Raw genomic sequence first — 16,621 nt, 5'->3', positions numbered from 1 at the left:
TATAATATTATTTTTATAATTTTTTTTATTTGATCGGTACTGCGATTACGAGCTCGCATGTCAAATGTTCAGTTTCCATTTAAATAAAATATATTGACTACTCCTGCATTTTTTCTAAATTATAAAAACTTTTCCTTTATTTTAAAAATATATATAAACTTCTTATAAAATTAAAATGTATGTTACACAAATCTTATTTATATATTTGAGATTTAATTTCTATCTATCTAATCATTGACCGTTAAGTTTTAACTTACAATTTTTTTATTTTTAAGATTTTTGTTCACCAGTTTTCTTTGTCCCCCCGGGAAAAAAAAAAAAAAAACCAAAAAAGAGAATGCAAGGCTGAGTTAGCAGGCAAGTGGCTTGAAATTCTGCTGTCGGTTTGCATCTTTATTACTGGTAGTGCGGTCCAACCCTTTCAGCCCCCCAAGCACATGCATGCACCTGTTTCCATCATCTGCCACACGCATTATTGTCCAGCCAATTCATTCAGATTTATCCCGAAATTATTGATGGAGGCTGATAGAGTACTAAATTGAGTGTCAGCGCAAAGAAAAAAAAGAGAGTACTAAATTGAATGTATTGTCTCCTTCACATTGACGCCAAAGGATAAGACTAGAGGAGAGGGTCCATTTCACCCCATGCCACTTTTCACTCTACCCTGGCATTTTTTTTCCAATATTGCTTGCCTACTTACCATTCCCATAACTTATTATAATTGTCACTTGTAATTAAAAAAACACATTAAATTTTCAGAAAGTTGCCTGTCTAGTCTATATCTCTACCTAACCATTGCTTATTATAAGTTACACGCAAATAAGTTTTTTTATCTTAAATATAAATTATTTATTAATGATCATTTTTTAACGAGAGAATCTTAAAAAATATTTTTAAAATTTAAAATTACAAATTAGTCTTGTTTATTATATTTTAATAATAATTGATAATATTTAAAAAACAAATGACAACATATTTTTGTGGTCATCACTAATTTAAGATTTCAAAATTTTAAAAGTTTTTTAGAATTTTCTCTTTTTTTATTTTAGTCATATTTAATTTTCATTCAAAAAGATAAAGAAGAAAGAAATGTAAGAATAATTTGTGAAATTTGTAGGAATTACTGATTTAGGATTTAGTTATTTTAGATTCTTTTAGTGGGATTTTCTAATAAAATTTGAACCATTGATTTTTTAAAAAAATCCAAAAAATTAAAAAATTGCATACAGAGACCAATTTAAAAAAATTATTAAATTGTTATCAAAATTAATACTAATATTATAAGTTTTATTGATAATTTTTTTATTTTTAAAGTTTTTATTTGCCTTTTTTTTTTTTCAAGAGGATACAAAAGCTGAGTTAGCACGCAAGAAGTTTGAAATTCTGCTACCGGTAAGCATCTTTATTACTGGTAGTGCCGTCCGACCCTTTCAGCCCCGCAAGCACAAGCATGCACCTGTTTCCATCCGCTGCACTCATTATCGTCCAGCCTTTATCACGAAATGATTGATGGAGGCTAGCAGAGCAATAAATTGAACGTCAGGCCAAAAAAATAAAAGTGTTAAATTGAATGTATTGTCTACTTCACGTTGACGCCAACGGATAAGACCAGAGACTAGGGTCCCTTTCACGCCATGCCACTTTTTACTCTATCCTGGCTTTTTTTTTTCTCCCCAATATTACTTGCCTACTTGGCATTCCGATACTCATTATGATTATCATTCGTAATAAGTATTCACATGTAAAAATAACATTAAATTAATAATTTTTTTAATTTTATTCTTATTAAAGTGGTTATTAAATTGATGCCGGCACTTCAAAGGCCTGTTAATGCTATATATATATATATACACACACACTATTGAAACTTTGTAATTGTTGTTATTACCTTAATATTATTTTGTCTTTTACTATATAAAAAAAAAAAAAGCTATTGCACAAAACATTGGAAAGGTCATTTAGGATGAACACTGTGATTGTTGGAATTTGTTTTACTGATCCTTCTACAGTAATGACTACTGACATACTTTCTCCGTTTCAAAACACAAGTACACAGATCAAGAAATATTAATCAAGTCATTAAATATATTTTAAATTCATAAAATTTACTCATCTTATTTTTACTAAAGAATGTGATAGTAATTGAAAAATTCTCTCATCGCCCTCTCATGCATTTAAAATTCTGTCTTCTCCTTACAAGAACAGATAAAAGTGAAAGACTACAATTAATTATTTTGTCAATCTTTTATATTTTGGATCAAAATTTTTCAATTTGACGAAGTGTGTGGATTAAACAAGTGGAAGGAAATGGACTATAAAAATGCGGAGAAGCTATCTAAGTGTCTTTTTTTTTTTGAGATACAAAAACGAGCCTCGGTTTTTTTTTTTGGGGGGGCGGGGGACAAACTCGGAAAAGAAGCTCCTACCTAAAAACAAAAAGCCAGCAACTAGTCAAGATATCTAACTTGTTATCTAGCTACTTCTCTCTGTACGCGGCCTTCTTCCTCACTGTCTGTATTCATCCTCTATATGAGACTATTGCTTCTCTTATTCTAATTTTTGAGGTGTAATTGCTAAAACTCTCCATATTATGACGTAAGCATTGTAGTTTCTTGTTATTTCTCTGATTATTACACAAATTGTATTCAGTTAGAGGTGTGTTTATTACAATTACTCTCGTCATCATTCACACCTCATTTGAGTTTCCCATCGATCATCAATGGAAGTCCTTATTGAGAATGTCATTCGGCTACTGGGCTGTTTAACTGCTAAAGAGCTTGACCTTCTTTGCAATTTCCAAGATGATTTGGAGACTCTGGAGAGGAAAGTCACTGGAATTAAAGCCGTGCTTCATGATGATGAGGGAAAGGCCACGAAAAGTGAAGTGAACAATGATTTGCTGCAAAAGCTGAGAGATATGGTGCTTGATGCCGAAGACTTGTTGGATGCCTACTCTGCTGAGGAGCTAGCAAGGAAAGTGATGACCAAAGATAAAATGGCGAAGGAGGTACGCATATTCTTCTCCAAATCAAACCGACTTGTTTGTGCGCATAAAATGGGTCAAAAAATTAGGGCAATTGGGAAGAAAATAGACGAGATTTACGATGAGAAGAATCCGATCCGATTGCATGAGAGCGTTTCGAGTACTTCGAATGAGCCTCATGAATTGAGACGAACCGACTCATTTGTGAGCGACCAAGATGTTGTCGGGAGAGACAAGGAAAGAAGGGATCTTGTTAGGATCCTTTTAAACCCTGATGTGAAAAATGATGTCTCAGTAGTTCCCATAGTTGGGATTGGAGGATTGGGGAAGACGACATTTGCTCAACAAGTGTATAATGATGTGGCTTCTAAAAATCATTTTGAGCCTATGATGTGGGTTTGTGTGTCTGATGAATCCCATCAACTTTCCAATAACACGTTAGCTCAAAAGATCATTAAGCAGGAAAAATCTGATGATGCCCTCAAACTATTAAGAGATAAAATTATGGAGAAACGTTTTCTACTTGTGTTAGATGATGTTTGGAATATTAAGGATCGTGGGGAATGGCTTAAATTAGAAAACATATTCAGGGCTGGACGAAAAGGGAGTATGATCATTATCACTACACGGAGTATGGAAGTGGCGCAAACAATGCACCCGCATCCGCCTCTTTTCTTGAACGATTTGGATGAAGGTAACTCTTGGGAGCTATTTTGTAGAGTCGCTTTTTGGGACGGGAAAGAACCTGATGATCACAAGTTGGTAGGGATTGGAAAGGATATTGTGAGAAAATGTGCTGGAGTTCCGCTTGCAATAAGAGCCATTGGTAGCATATTGTTTCACAAAGCGTTAGAAGTGAATGAGTGGTCAAATTTTAGGAACAATAAACTTGCGAATATAGATCTTAAGGATAATAAGATCTTTTCTATCCTTAAACTTAGTTATGATCATCTTCCCCCCCATTTGAAAAAGTGTTTTGCATTTTGCTCTTTGTTTCCAAAAGATTACGAGATTGAGAGAGAAACACTAATTCGGTTGTGGATAGCTGAGGGGTTCATTCAATCTTTGGATCAAAGGAAGTGCTTGGAAGATGTTGGTTATGAGTATTTCAAGCAGTTGTTGTCGAGGTGCTTGTTTCAAGATGTGAAGAAAAATAATTTTGGTGACATATGGTCCTGCAAGATGCATGACCTCATACATGATCTAGCACAATTAGTCACTAAAAATGAGTGTTACATTGTCACAAGTGAAAGAATAGAAGAAGAGAAATTTGGTAATGGGGCTCGTCATATGTCAATTCATTTTGACGGTGCCTGGAAGTTTCCACTTGGCAATGCCAACACCAAAAAAATGAGAACAATTTTGCTCCTACAAGGACATTTGGAATTTATCTTGAGTCAGTCTTCATCAAGAGTTTTTAATCTAATTTGTAGGCCTACAACATCACTTCCAAAGCGCTTACGTGTATTGGTTCTTGTAGATGAAGAGTTGGAAATTCCAGAGAGTATTGGAGACTTGAAGCATTTAAGATATCTTGATTTAAGTGGGAAAGTTAAACTCAAGAAGCTCCCACGAGGAATCACCAAGTTGTATAACTTGTTGACCCTGAAACTTAAAAATTGGGTATCTTTGGCATCACTTCCAGAGTCCATTGAACATCTCACATTATTGCGATCTCTTGACCTCTCCAGCTGCACTTTTTTGGCATCACTTCCAGAGACCATCAGAAATCTCACATCGTTGCAATCTCTTGACCTCTCCCGCTGCACTTTTTTGGCATCACTTCCAGAGACCATCGGAAATCTCACATTATTGAAATCTCTTCACCTTTCCAGCTGCACTTCTTTGGCATCACTTCCAGAGTCCATCGGAAATCTCACAGCATTGGAACGTCTTCATCTCTCCGACTGCACTTCTTTGGCATCACTTCCAGAGTCCATTGGAAATCTCACAGCATTGGAACGTCTTCATCTCTCCGACTGCACTTCTTTGGCATCACTTCCAGAGTCTATCGGAAATCTCATAGCACTGGAATCTCTTAACCTCTCTAGCTGCACTTCTTTGGCATCACTTCCAGAGTCCATCGGAAATCTCACAGCATTGAAATGTCTTCATCTCTCCGGCTGCACTTCTTTGGCATCACTTCCAGAGTCCATCAGAAATCTCACAGCATTGAAATATCTTCACCTCTCCAACTGCACTTCTTTGGCATCACTTCCAGAGTCCATCAGAAATCTCAGATTATTGCAATCTCTTGACCTCTCCAGTTGCACTTCATTGGCATTACTTCCAGAGTCCATCGGAAATCTCAAATCATTGCAATCTCTTTACCTCTCCAACTGCACTTCTTTGGCATCACTTCCAGAGTCCATCGGAAATCTCAAATCATTGCAATCTCTTTACCTCCATCACTGCACTTCTTTGGCATCACTTCCAGAGTCCATCGTAAATCTCACATTATTACAATCTCTTGTCCTCTCCAAATGCATTTCTTTGGCATCACTTCCAGAGTCTATAGGAAATCTCAAATCATTGCAATCTCTTGACTTCTCTAGCTGCATTTCTTTGGCATCACTTCCAGATACCGTCGGAAATCTCACATCATTGCAATCTCTTCACCTCTCTAGCTGCACCTCTTTGGCATCACTTCCATATACCATCGGAAATCTCATATCATTACAATCTCTTCCCCTCTCCAGCTGCACTTCATTGGTATCACTTCCTGAGACCATTAGAAATTTCACATCATTGCAATCTCTTGACCTCTCCAGCTGCACTTCTTTGGAATCACTTCCAGAGACCATCAGAAATCTCACATCGTTGCAATCTTTTGACCTCTCCAGCTGCACTTCTTTGACATCACTTCCAGCAACCATCGGAAATCTCACATCATTGCAATCTCTTTACCTCCATCACTGCACTTCTTTGGCATCACTTCCAGAGTCCATCGGAAATCTCACAGCATTGAAATGTCTTCATCTCTCCGACTGCACTTCTTTGGCATCACTTCCAGAGTCTATCGGAAATCTCATAGCACTGCAATCTCTTAACCTCTCTACCTGCATTTCTTTGGCATCACTTCCAGAGTCCATCGGAAATCTCACAGCATTGAAATGTCTTCATCTCTCCGACTGCACTTCTTTGGCATCACTTCCAGAGTCTATCGGAAATCTCATAGCACTGCAATCTCTTAACCTCTCTAGCTGCACTTCTTTGGCATCACTTCCAGAGTCTATCAGAAATCTCACATCATTGCAATCTCTTTACCTCCATCACTGCACTTCTTTGGCATCACTTCCAGAGTCCATCAGAAATCTCATATCATTGCAATCTCTTGACCTCTCTAACTGCACTTCTTTGGCATCACTTCCAGAGTCCATCACAAATCTCACATCATTGCAATCTCTTGACCTCTCTGACTGCACTTCTTTGGCATCACTTCCAGAGTCCATCAGAAATCTCATATCATTGCAATCTCTTTACCTCTCTGACTGCACTTCGTTGGCATTACTTCCAGAGTCCATTGGAAATCTCACATCATTGCAATCTCTTTACCTCCGTCACTGCACTTCTTTGGATTCACTTCCAGAGTCCATCGGAAGTCTCATATCATTGCAATCTCTTTACCTCCGTCACTGCACTTCTTTGGCATCACTTCCAGAGTCTATCAGAAATCTCACATCATTGCAATCTCTTGACCTCTCTGACTGTACTTCTTTGGCATCACTTCCAGAGTCCATCGGAAATCTCACATCATTGCGATCTCTTGACCTCTCTGATTGTACTTCTTTGGCATCACTTCCAGAGTCCATCGGAAATCTCACATCATTGCAATTTCTTGACCTGTCTGACTGCACTTTGGCATCACTTCCAGACTCAATAAAGAGTCTGACATCATTGTGATGTTTTGTTATCAGCGGTTGCTCTACTTTAAAACAAAGATACAGACAGAAATCAGAGGGTGTGGATTGGCCAGTACTTGCTCACACACATTTTTCTTGGTGAATAAGTAACGGGTTTTCTTATCACCCGTTTCAACAAAATCAGGGTACGTATATATTTACTTTTAACTCCATTCTTCTCTTCGTTGGTAGTTTCACACGTAGCTTATACTCTTTCTCTTGCAGTCCTCATCATGTGTTTGTGCGTGCCGCTTCTATGTTATGTGCTTAAGAAAAGACGCTGCTGCTGGTCAAGTCCAAACTCTATTCCCTGAACATTTATGGGATCTTCAAAGTTGTGGTCTGAACTCTTTTAAAAAGACTCTTAATTACTATTAATTCCGTGAATGAATGAATAATTTGTGGAAATTGTACTGAAGTGGAATTTTAGTATTTCCTGGATTTGATGTTGTGTAAATTTAATTGCTTTACTGATATCACGTGTTATGGGTTAGCGTTATTCCACCTAATTAAATGCTTATATTATATACCCTTCGCACAGTTTTGAGTTAAAAGCTTCTTAGGGAACATCACATTTAAGACAATATTTCAAATCAAGAGCTACTTGGGCCAAAATTTTTTGTTTAGAAACAAAAAGAAATGGTTTCAGAGTAAATAATAAAATGACTTTCTTAAATATTTATTGTGTTTGTCAAGTTTTTTTAATAGATGAGGAATTTTGTGGACGGTGCTGAATATGATTTTTTTTTATTTTATCACAAAAGAGTAAAATAATTGCATCAATGTTTTGGGAAAATTTTACTGACTACCCTAACTAAAATGTTTGGTGTCTTTATAAGCTCGAGAAAAATAAGCTAATATGGATTTTGACGACAAGCACAAGAGACGGTGTCATCGCCAAAGCTGAATGGAAAGACGCCGAGTTGGGGAGCATCAGAAGAGGTGGTGAAGTGGCATGGACTTTTTGGGAAGGAGGAGCCATGTGGAACTGAGTTGGAGACAAAACTTTGTCACATAAGATGAGTTATAAATGATAAGGATAGTAATATAAAAAAAAAATTAAAAGACGAGAGAATTACAAGCCAATCAAAAGTTTAAAAATTAAGTCGCACTGAGTCGTAGTTAAGGGATTGAGTTATAAGTTAGTTTAAATTTTTTTTTAAATTTTACCAAAGAGTCAATTTTAAAGTTGAAGGACTAAAATATTAATTTTCTTAAAAATATATTTTACACCATATGTTTTACAAAACCATTTAAAAAGTTAAATAATATTTAAAAATATGTCATACATTTTAAACTTTATTTCCCATGACCTGTTTAAATAGAACAGTCGCTGTTTGCTTATTCTAAAAAACACTTAAAAAAGTATTTTTATACACATTAAGATAATATTATTTTCACGTACTTATCTCATACATGGTAAAATTGTTTTTAACAAGGTATTTCAAATTTTTTTAACCCTAATGAGAGGGAATTGATGATTTCTTCCTTCTTTATTGATCGATATGACAGCGAGCTCAATGGTCCGATCACGGTGAGGAACATTTCTTTATTTTTGTTTTAACGCATGTTTTATAGGAAAAATGACTAAACAAGAATCTTAAAAGTACACTACCAGAAAAAAGGCTTTTCACGGCGGTTTTGAAGGTAAAATTGATAAAGGCGACGTTGAAAGGTAAAGAAAACACGGCGGTTTGAAACCGCCGTGGAAAATTGATTTTCCACGGCAGTTAAATAAAAAACCGCTGTGGAAATTAATATTTCCATGGCGGTTAAACAAAAAACCGCCATTGAAATTTAACTTTTAACAGCAGTTTTTTGTTTTAACTGTCGTGGAAAATACTTTTAATGGTGGTTATGAAGATAACCGCCGTTAAAAAAAAAATTTTTTTAAAAAAATTCTGCTGGATTTTCATTTTTACCACTCTGCAGTTTACAGTTCCAAATAAATATAAGCAGTGCAGAATACGCAGAACAAGATCAATTAGCTAGTTAATATATATACAACATTGAAATTTCTTTTACACAATACGAAAATAGGAAAATCGGCCAATAGAACTAAGGGGTTAAGACCAAAGAACACGTATTGGCTAGGACCAGCAATTCTAAAATAGAAGTAACTACTTCTCTGTACAATAGAAATCATGAACATGTATATATAAGAGGGAACCAAGAGAAAACATCTAACAATGAATTTTTTGAGAAATGATCTAACTATTTGAAAGCTAAATTTCAATAGTTTGTACCAATGTTGTTGACAAAGTGTCCCTCATGAAGTTGATGTCATCCATGAGATATGGCGCAGTATTTTGAAATATCTGTTAATAAAAAATAACATAGTAAACTTAGTCAAAAATGTGAAATGAATTGAAGAACGTCATGCAACGTAACTCATCTTTACCTCGTCTAATTTCTCAATCGTTCCTGTCTCAATTATGTCATTCATGTAGCGGATGACATAATATCCACATTCAACATGTCCTTATTGACAATGGTACTAAAAAAATAAGATATAAAATTGAATATTAGACATTATTGATTATAAACATTAACTTTAATTCATCCAAAAATATTTAAAAGTTAGTTCAAAACAACATATACCTTTGGAAGAATCCATCTTGGTGCTTGTCTATTTTGTTTAATCGCCACAACATTAAAACTATGAAAAGCCCTATCAATAGTATAAAAGAAAATGGTATTAGAGCATGTTTTTATAAACTTCACAAGTAATAAATATATAAACATAAACTGCCTTTACCCTATCAAGATATGCGTTACAAAACTCAACTGCCTCCTCAGCTGCATATCTCTCAACAATTGATGCCTCAGGCTGATAAGGATTCTTAGAGTACCCTTTTAGGATTTTCATGTATCTCTCAAAAGGGTACATCCATCTTAAACACACAGGACTACAAAGTCTTATCTCTCGCACAAGATGAACTATCAAGTGGACCATAATATCAAAAAATGATGGAGGAAAATGCATTTCCAATTGAGAGAGGATCACATAACCTTCATTTTCTAATTCATCCAACTCAGCAGGATCAATGACTTTGCTGCAAATGGCACTAAAAAACATACAGAATCTTGTAATAGTATTTCTCACATCGGTTTTCATAATGCCTCGAATAGCAAGTGGAAGTAATTATTGCATCAACACATGACAATCATGAGATTTCATTCTCGTTATCTTCAAATCTTGCATTGAAACAAGTTTGCTTAAATTAGAAGAATAACCTTGTGGCACCTTAATACTATTGACAAAAGCACAGAAACTTCTTTTCTCTTCTTTTGATAATGTGTGCGCAGCTGGATGTAAATAAGCCCTCTTACCATCTCTTTCTTGTGGGTGAAGGACATTTCTTATTCCAATTTCGACTAAGTCTCGTCTTGTATTGATTCTATCTTTAGTCTTTTCACTTATATGCAAAAGTGTACCAACAAGGCTCTCACATACATTCTTCTCCACATGCATCACATCTAGACTATGCCTCACATCAAGACTTTGCCAATATGGAAGATAAAAAAAGATAGATCTTTTTTTCCATATATTCCTCTCATCGGCAGTCTTCTTCTTCTTCTTCTTACCGAAGACCACATTAATTCCTTCCACCTGCTGATAAACTTCTTCTCCAGTTAATGGTCTTGGAGCCATTTCATATTTTTGTGAGCCATTAAATGCCTTTTTCAATCTACGGTAAGGGTGATACAGACTAAGAAACCTTCTGTGACCAAGTTATACTGTCTTCCTGTCATGTTTAAGTTGCATATAGTGGGTGCTTTCTTCGCATATTGGGCATGCTTTATGCCCCTTAACACTGTATCCTGACAAATTTCCATATGCTGGAAAGTCATTTATCGTGGTGAAGATCATGGCACGTAAATTGAAGGTCTCTTGTTTATATGCATCAAACACATCAACACCTTCCTCCCATAATTTCTTCAGATCCTCAATCAAAGGTGCCAAATACACATCGATATCATTTCCCAGTTGTTTTGGCCCCGAGATCATCAAAGATAGCATGATATACTTTCTTTTCATACATAACCAAGGAGGCAAGTTGTAAATTACGAGGAGCACTGGCCAAGTACTGTGTGTGCTACTAAGATTACCATATGGGTTAATTTCGTCCGTACAAAGCCCTAGTCGAAGGTTTCTTGGCTCGCCACCAAATTGAAGAAAATTTTGATCTATTGTTTTCCATGGAGGAGAATCTGCTGGGTGACGAAGCTTTTCATCACATATTTTCTCATCGAAATGCCATCTCAAGTTCTTTGCATCTGTGGCATTAGCAAATAGACGCTTAAATGGTGGTATTATTGGAAGATACCACAGAACCTTCAAAGGAGAACCTTTGGTCATCTCATTATAATCACCATCATCTTTCTTCATTTTGTATCTTGAAGTCCCACATTTAGGACACTTATTCAGCCCTTCATAATCATTTTTGAATAATATACAGTCATTAGGATACACATGTATGTTCTCATATTCCAAACCCATCGGACACAAAATCTTTTTTGCCTCATACATTTGTTTCGGAAGTGAATTCCCTTTGGGAAGAATATCACTTAGCAATTCAAGCAATTCTGTAAAATTAGCATCGGTCCAACCATTTCTTGCTTTCAAATTCATCAGTTTCAATACGGTTGTCAACCTTGTATAATCATCTTTGCACCCCTGGTATAAAGGTGTCTCTGCATCACTACACAAAGTTTCAAAGGTGGAAGAGAACTGTGTAGAGGATTCAGACCTTATATCACGAAACATATCCGAAATTTTATTACCAAAGTCTTCATTCACAACCTTCTTATTTGCAGACAGTGTAGTCTTTCTAATTTCTCCATGCCATATCCAATTTGTATACCTCAAATTTATCCCATCAAAAATAAGATGCTCTTTTATCTCAGAAATACTCCGTCGACTATTGTTTAAACATTTGATATAAGGACAATAGTACAATCCATCTCTTTTATCAGGGGCATTTCTTTGAGCAAACTTAAGAAACTTTTCAACCCCATCCTCATATTCCTTGCTAATTCTCTTAGCTTTCATCCAACTATGATCCATTGTTCTAAAGATTATTTAAATAACACTTTACTATCAATCAAAATTCATAACGAAGAAAAAAAACACAAAATAACAAACAGATTATTTATTACTAAATTCTTATATTTATTACAAAAAAATTACCAAAAATTCAAAATAAATATCAAAAAATTATCAAAAAATTTAAAAACTTCACAACTAATCAACTCCAAACATTTAAAGATGTTTCTAATACAGTATATAAGAAGGAATTAAGGTTTTCTCACATCCAATGCCCACCAATCAACGGTTCAACCACATAAAAAATGCAAAATGAACAATACAAGCCAACCACAATGTAAAACTAACAAACCCATTTCAAATACAACAGATTTTCATGGCCAAAACATTCAACAAACCAAGAAAAATTGAAAAGAATGAAAAAAGAGGATACTCACAGAGTAGAGAAGATTCAAATGCGAAATGAGGGGCGTTCAAACGGCGGCAGATGGCGGCAAGGCACCACAAGCTCAATGGAGGAGTTTAAACGGTGGGATAGTGAGGGGTATGGCCGGTAATGGCAGTTTTTCAGTGATGGGACAGAGGGGACCACGACCGAGAAAGAATGATGCGAAATGAGGGGCGTTCGAACAGCGGCGAACGGCGGCGAGGCACCACAAGCTCAATGGAGGAGTTTAAACGGTGGGGTAGTGGCGGGAATGGCCGGTAATGGCAGTTTTTTGGTGGTGGGACAGAGGGGGACCACGGCGCACTGATGAAACGAGAACGAAAATGACGGACCACGAAGCGGCGTAGGGCTAATGGACGCACTTTCCACGGCGGTTTTTAAGAAAACCACCGTGGAAAATAACAACCTATTCAACTTATTTACAAAAATGCCACTGCCTTTTTTTCCACGTCATTTTTCTACTTAACCGTCGTTATTTTGTGACGTTAAAAGTCTTTTTTCTAATAGTGATAGGAAATTTCCAAAAAAAAAAAGTTATCACTTCCAAATAACAGGAAAAGAGGAAAAACTTGAACTGAAATTATGAAAATGGGGGAAAATAACCAATTTGTCTGTGTAATTTTCATAAAATGAAGTTACAATTTTATTATTTTCAGATCAAATATTGCAATTTTTTTAAAACTGACACAATGACATATTGTTCATTTCCCATATTTTTTGGCCTGATATTTTTTGCGCCATTGACTTACTAATGTTTAATTAAAATGAAACTTTTTTTATGTCTAAGGTTTCTAAGGTTTTCTTATTTGGCATATTTTCTTATAATATGCCACTAACTTACTAAGGCTTTGAGACTAGATGCATTAACATTAACAACTGATCTAAAATAAGAGACTTTTATGCCTGTTGTCTACGCCACCGGTCTAAAAAAATATATATTTTAAACTACATGTTTTAGCAACCGATTCAAAAAATGAAATAATATTTAAAAAATACAACTGGTCAATGGTGGTTTAAATCGTTCGTTAAATTTATACTAGTGAGATAAACTTGATGATTTCTTCTTTATTCATTTATTAGTAAGACAGCAGCGAGCTCAAAGGCCTAGAATTACAGGGAGGAAGATTTTTTTATTTTTATTTTAACTCATTTTTTATATGCTATTGACTTGCTAAGATTTAATTGAAGGAGATTTTCTTTTTCACAACAACAGGTGTTGTAACCTAATAACATTGATATTATCTTGTAAGCAAGAGGTCGTGAGTTTGATCCTATCTATAAATACAGTACAGATTCAAAAAATCTCATGTACATTTATTTTAATATTTTTTTTAAAAGTGAGAATTATAAAATTATACTTATTTTAAAGTACATGTCTCTTAAAATAAAAACTAAAATAAAATATAAAATAAATTTAAATTAAATCTTGACCATAACAAAATTAATGTAACAAAGCACACAATGTGCAGAAACAAGGTATCTAGAAGTCAAAGATGGGCTACGTGCTTTGAATTTACTTCCAGACTCATGGGTGTTTGGATGATTGCCCAAACCATGGTTTGGGAAAAAAATTATCCAAATATCCATCAATTTTTTGAAACCTTGGTTTCATAATAAGCAAAAAATTTTCGCTTTTTGAACGATATATGGGTGTTGTCAGAGAAATTGTTTGTCCCATCCCTGTCATCTTCATGCCTTGACATTTTTTCTTCTCTCTCCTAGAATTTTTTTTTGTCTTTTGAGCAGTTCTCCCCCCTACAGTAATACATTTTTTTTGTTGAAAACAATTATTCATTTTTCTAAAAATATATCTTATATTTTATAATTATATATACACATATTAACAATTACTACATCCTGTCTTTAACATAAGACTTTATTTGATTTTTATTTGGTCCTAAATATAAAACCTCAATATATTTTATTTCTCATATTTCTCTATTGTTTCTTAATATAGTCCTTCTAATAACAGTAGTTATAATCAATAAACTTGATTAATAGGGATATTGTAGGAAAGACAACAACTATTTATTATAAATAACTAACTTAACTCATTTTCTTAATCTTCTCAAATTAGTTAACTAGCTCTTATATTTAGAACTGGATATAGTAATTAATATATGTTTTTATGCATTGTTTATTATGTTGGCAAAAAAAAAATTAACAAATTTATTATTTCAGTCTTTAATGTAGGACCTAATTGGAGAGTTAATATTGGTCTTAAATGTAAGATTATTATTTCGGTCCTTAATATAAAACCTAATTAGAGAGTTAATATGCAGACAAGGTCTTAAACTTTCATTGAAGGAAAGCTTCGACCAGACTGGTAATATGTAGTTAAAAAAAACTATTATAAATGCTCCATATCGATGCAACATCTTAATTATTACGGAACTTTTTTAATTCATTTTTCTATAAACATATTTAATCTTTTTTTATAAATATATATACACATATTAATTATTTATTAATTATATTTTCTTATATATTATTAATTATGTTGGTAAAAAAATATATTATTAACAATTTTATTCCTTCAAATTAAAATATATTATAAAACCTATCTTTTATGTAATTATCATATTTGTATGCTTTTTTTAGTAATTTGCACATATAAAAAGTGTTTCTGATAATAACTATCTAAACACTATCACTTTATCAGAATCATTTTTTCAGAAAATCTATTTTTCACAAAATCTATTTTAAATCTATTCTCTCCAGAAGCTATTCTCCAAACCATGGCTTAGTTTTATCCAAAAACCCCCTCAATAAAAAGTCTCACATCATTGCAACATCATTTCATTTTTGATTGCTCTGCTTTACCGAAAAGATATGGATGATGTTTAGAGGACTTGGGGGGTGTTTGGGAACTGTAAGAAGTGCTTTTTAAAAACGTTTTTCTGCAAATCAAGATAAACTCTTCTACATATTTACTTCGTATATTGTAAAATTATTTTTGAAATCATGGTTTCGTTTTCATCCAAACACCCCCTTGGATTGGCCAGCACTTACTCACGTACCAAAAGCTTATATTGGGTGAATATAATAATCGGTTTCCTTGTCATCCATTTCAACAAAATCTGGGTGTATATTTCAAAAAAATTCTACCCACAATTAATTCCGTTTAATTTTTCCTTGTGCTTCCAAACGAATGATTAAATCGCTGAAATTGTGAAGTGGACTTTTGTCATCTTATGGATATGGGTTTGCCTTAATTATGTTTGGGAGATTCCTTTGAGAGATCTTGTGCACCAAAACGGCATTCCGTCTTTAGTAGTGAGTTTTCAAGTAGTTTGTTAGAAATTCTAATGAGTAACAAAAAAATTTTAAAATCATGATGGTAAACTAATGAGGTTGCTTCGGCAATGATCTGTGGGCATACAGGAACTTGAAGAAAATCCACGTACAGAATAATTTGACACATATTTGTAAATATTGTACCCAAGTTTTCTCTTTCACTAAAAGCTTTCGCATATTGAGTTTTTAATTACTCTTGTTCTTAATTCAAACAGGAAAAAAAAAGCCCTTTAGCCCATCATTTTTTTAATCTCATGAGTATTATTGCACTTTCATCAACTTGTGTGGAAGTTATCTCCATCAAAAACTCCACAAAGCAGAGAAGAGCATTTCTTGATAAAGACAAGAATCCAGATAATTGTAATAATGATATAACTATTTTTGTTAATGGAGCATATTTTAAGGTTTTCAAAGTGGATATATAAGGAATCTAGCATCATTAGGGAAGCTTCAAATTGATGGTTGCAGTTATTTTGATTCATAATAAAATAGCAAGTCTCACTTCATAATTGCAGAGACTAATTGAACTCTTCTAATAATGCTTTGAATTGGCGTCTTTTCCTTATTCTATCAACAGTGTCATGTCATCTTTAAAGAAGCTAAAACTCATAAAGTGCTCTGTTTTGGAATCACATCAAGAGTCCCCAAAGAATCTAATATATGTATCATAGGTACATCCAGGGGTTTCAAAATTTTTCACATTCCAAATGCTCTTTTGGAATAAAGAGTTGGTGTCTCATTCCCTCACTTCTTCGAGGTCCTTCAGTATTTGTTAGAAAAATTAATATGGGAAAATTCATAATTTTGGCTATCATAGCTCACACAAACTTTAAATCTGGCTTTGAGATTCCTTGTTTGATACTTGAAGATCCATGCATATATGATGTTGGAAAATCAAATCTAAATATTCAATATATATAAATTTACACACACACACACTC

At 34.2% G+C, this 16,621-nt stretch overlaps 1 protein-coding gene across 1 annotated transcript; it reads left to right on the top strand.

The window, feature by feature from the left end:
* Positions 1–2,719: 2,719 nt before the first annotated feature.
* On the top strand, positions 2,720–6,886 carry LOC114733082 (putative disease resistance protein RGA1). Its single transcript, XM_028920490.1, has 2 exons — positions 2,720–5,367; positions 5,800–6,886. Exons 1-2 carry the CDS (start codon positions 2,720–2,722, stop codon positions 6,884–6,886), a joined length of 3,735 nt encoding a protein of 1,244 aa, XP_028776323.1.
* Positions 6,887–16,621: the final 9,735 nt, after the last annotated feature.

Source organism: Neltuma alba, unplaced genomic scaffold (genome assembly GCF_004799145.2).
Source record: "Neltuma alba isolate B1F8T4 unplaced genomic scaffold, ASM479914v2 tig00012964_pilon, whole genome shotgun sequence".
Lineage (NCBI taxonomy): Eukaryota > Viridiplantae > Streptophyta > Magnoliopsida > Fabales > Fabaceae > Neltuma > Neltuma alba.
This window is presented reverse-complemented; position numbering and strand designations above follow the sequence as displayed.

Bases quoted from the DNA above. Each gene is read 5' to 3' on its own strand.
- LOC114733082 (XM_028920490.1), top strand. From the start codon at position 2,720: ATGGAAGTCCTTATTGAGAATGTCATTCGGCTACTGGGCTGTTTAACT. The intron at 5,368-5,799 runs ATCATTGCAATC...CAGAAATCTCAC, and splicing joins GAGTCCATCGGAAATCTCAA to ATCGTTGCAATCTTTTGACC.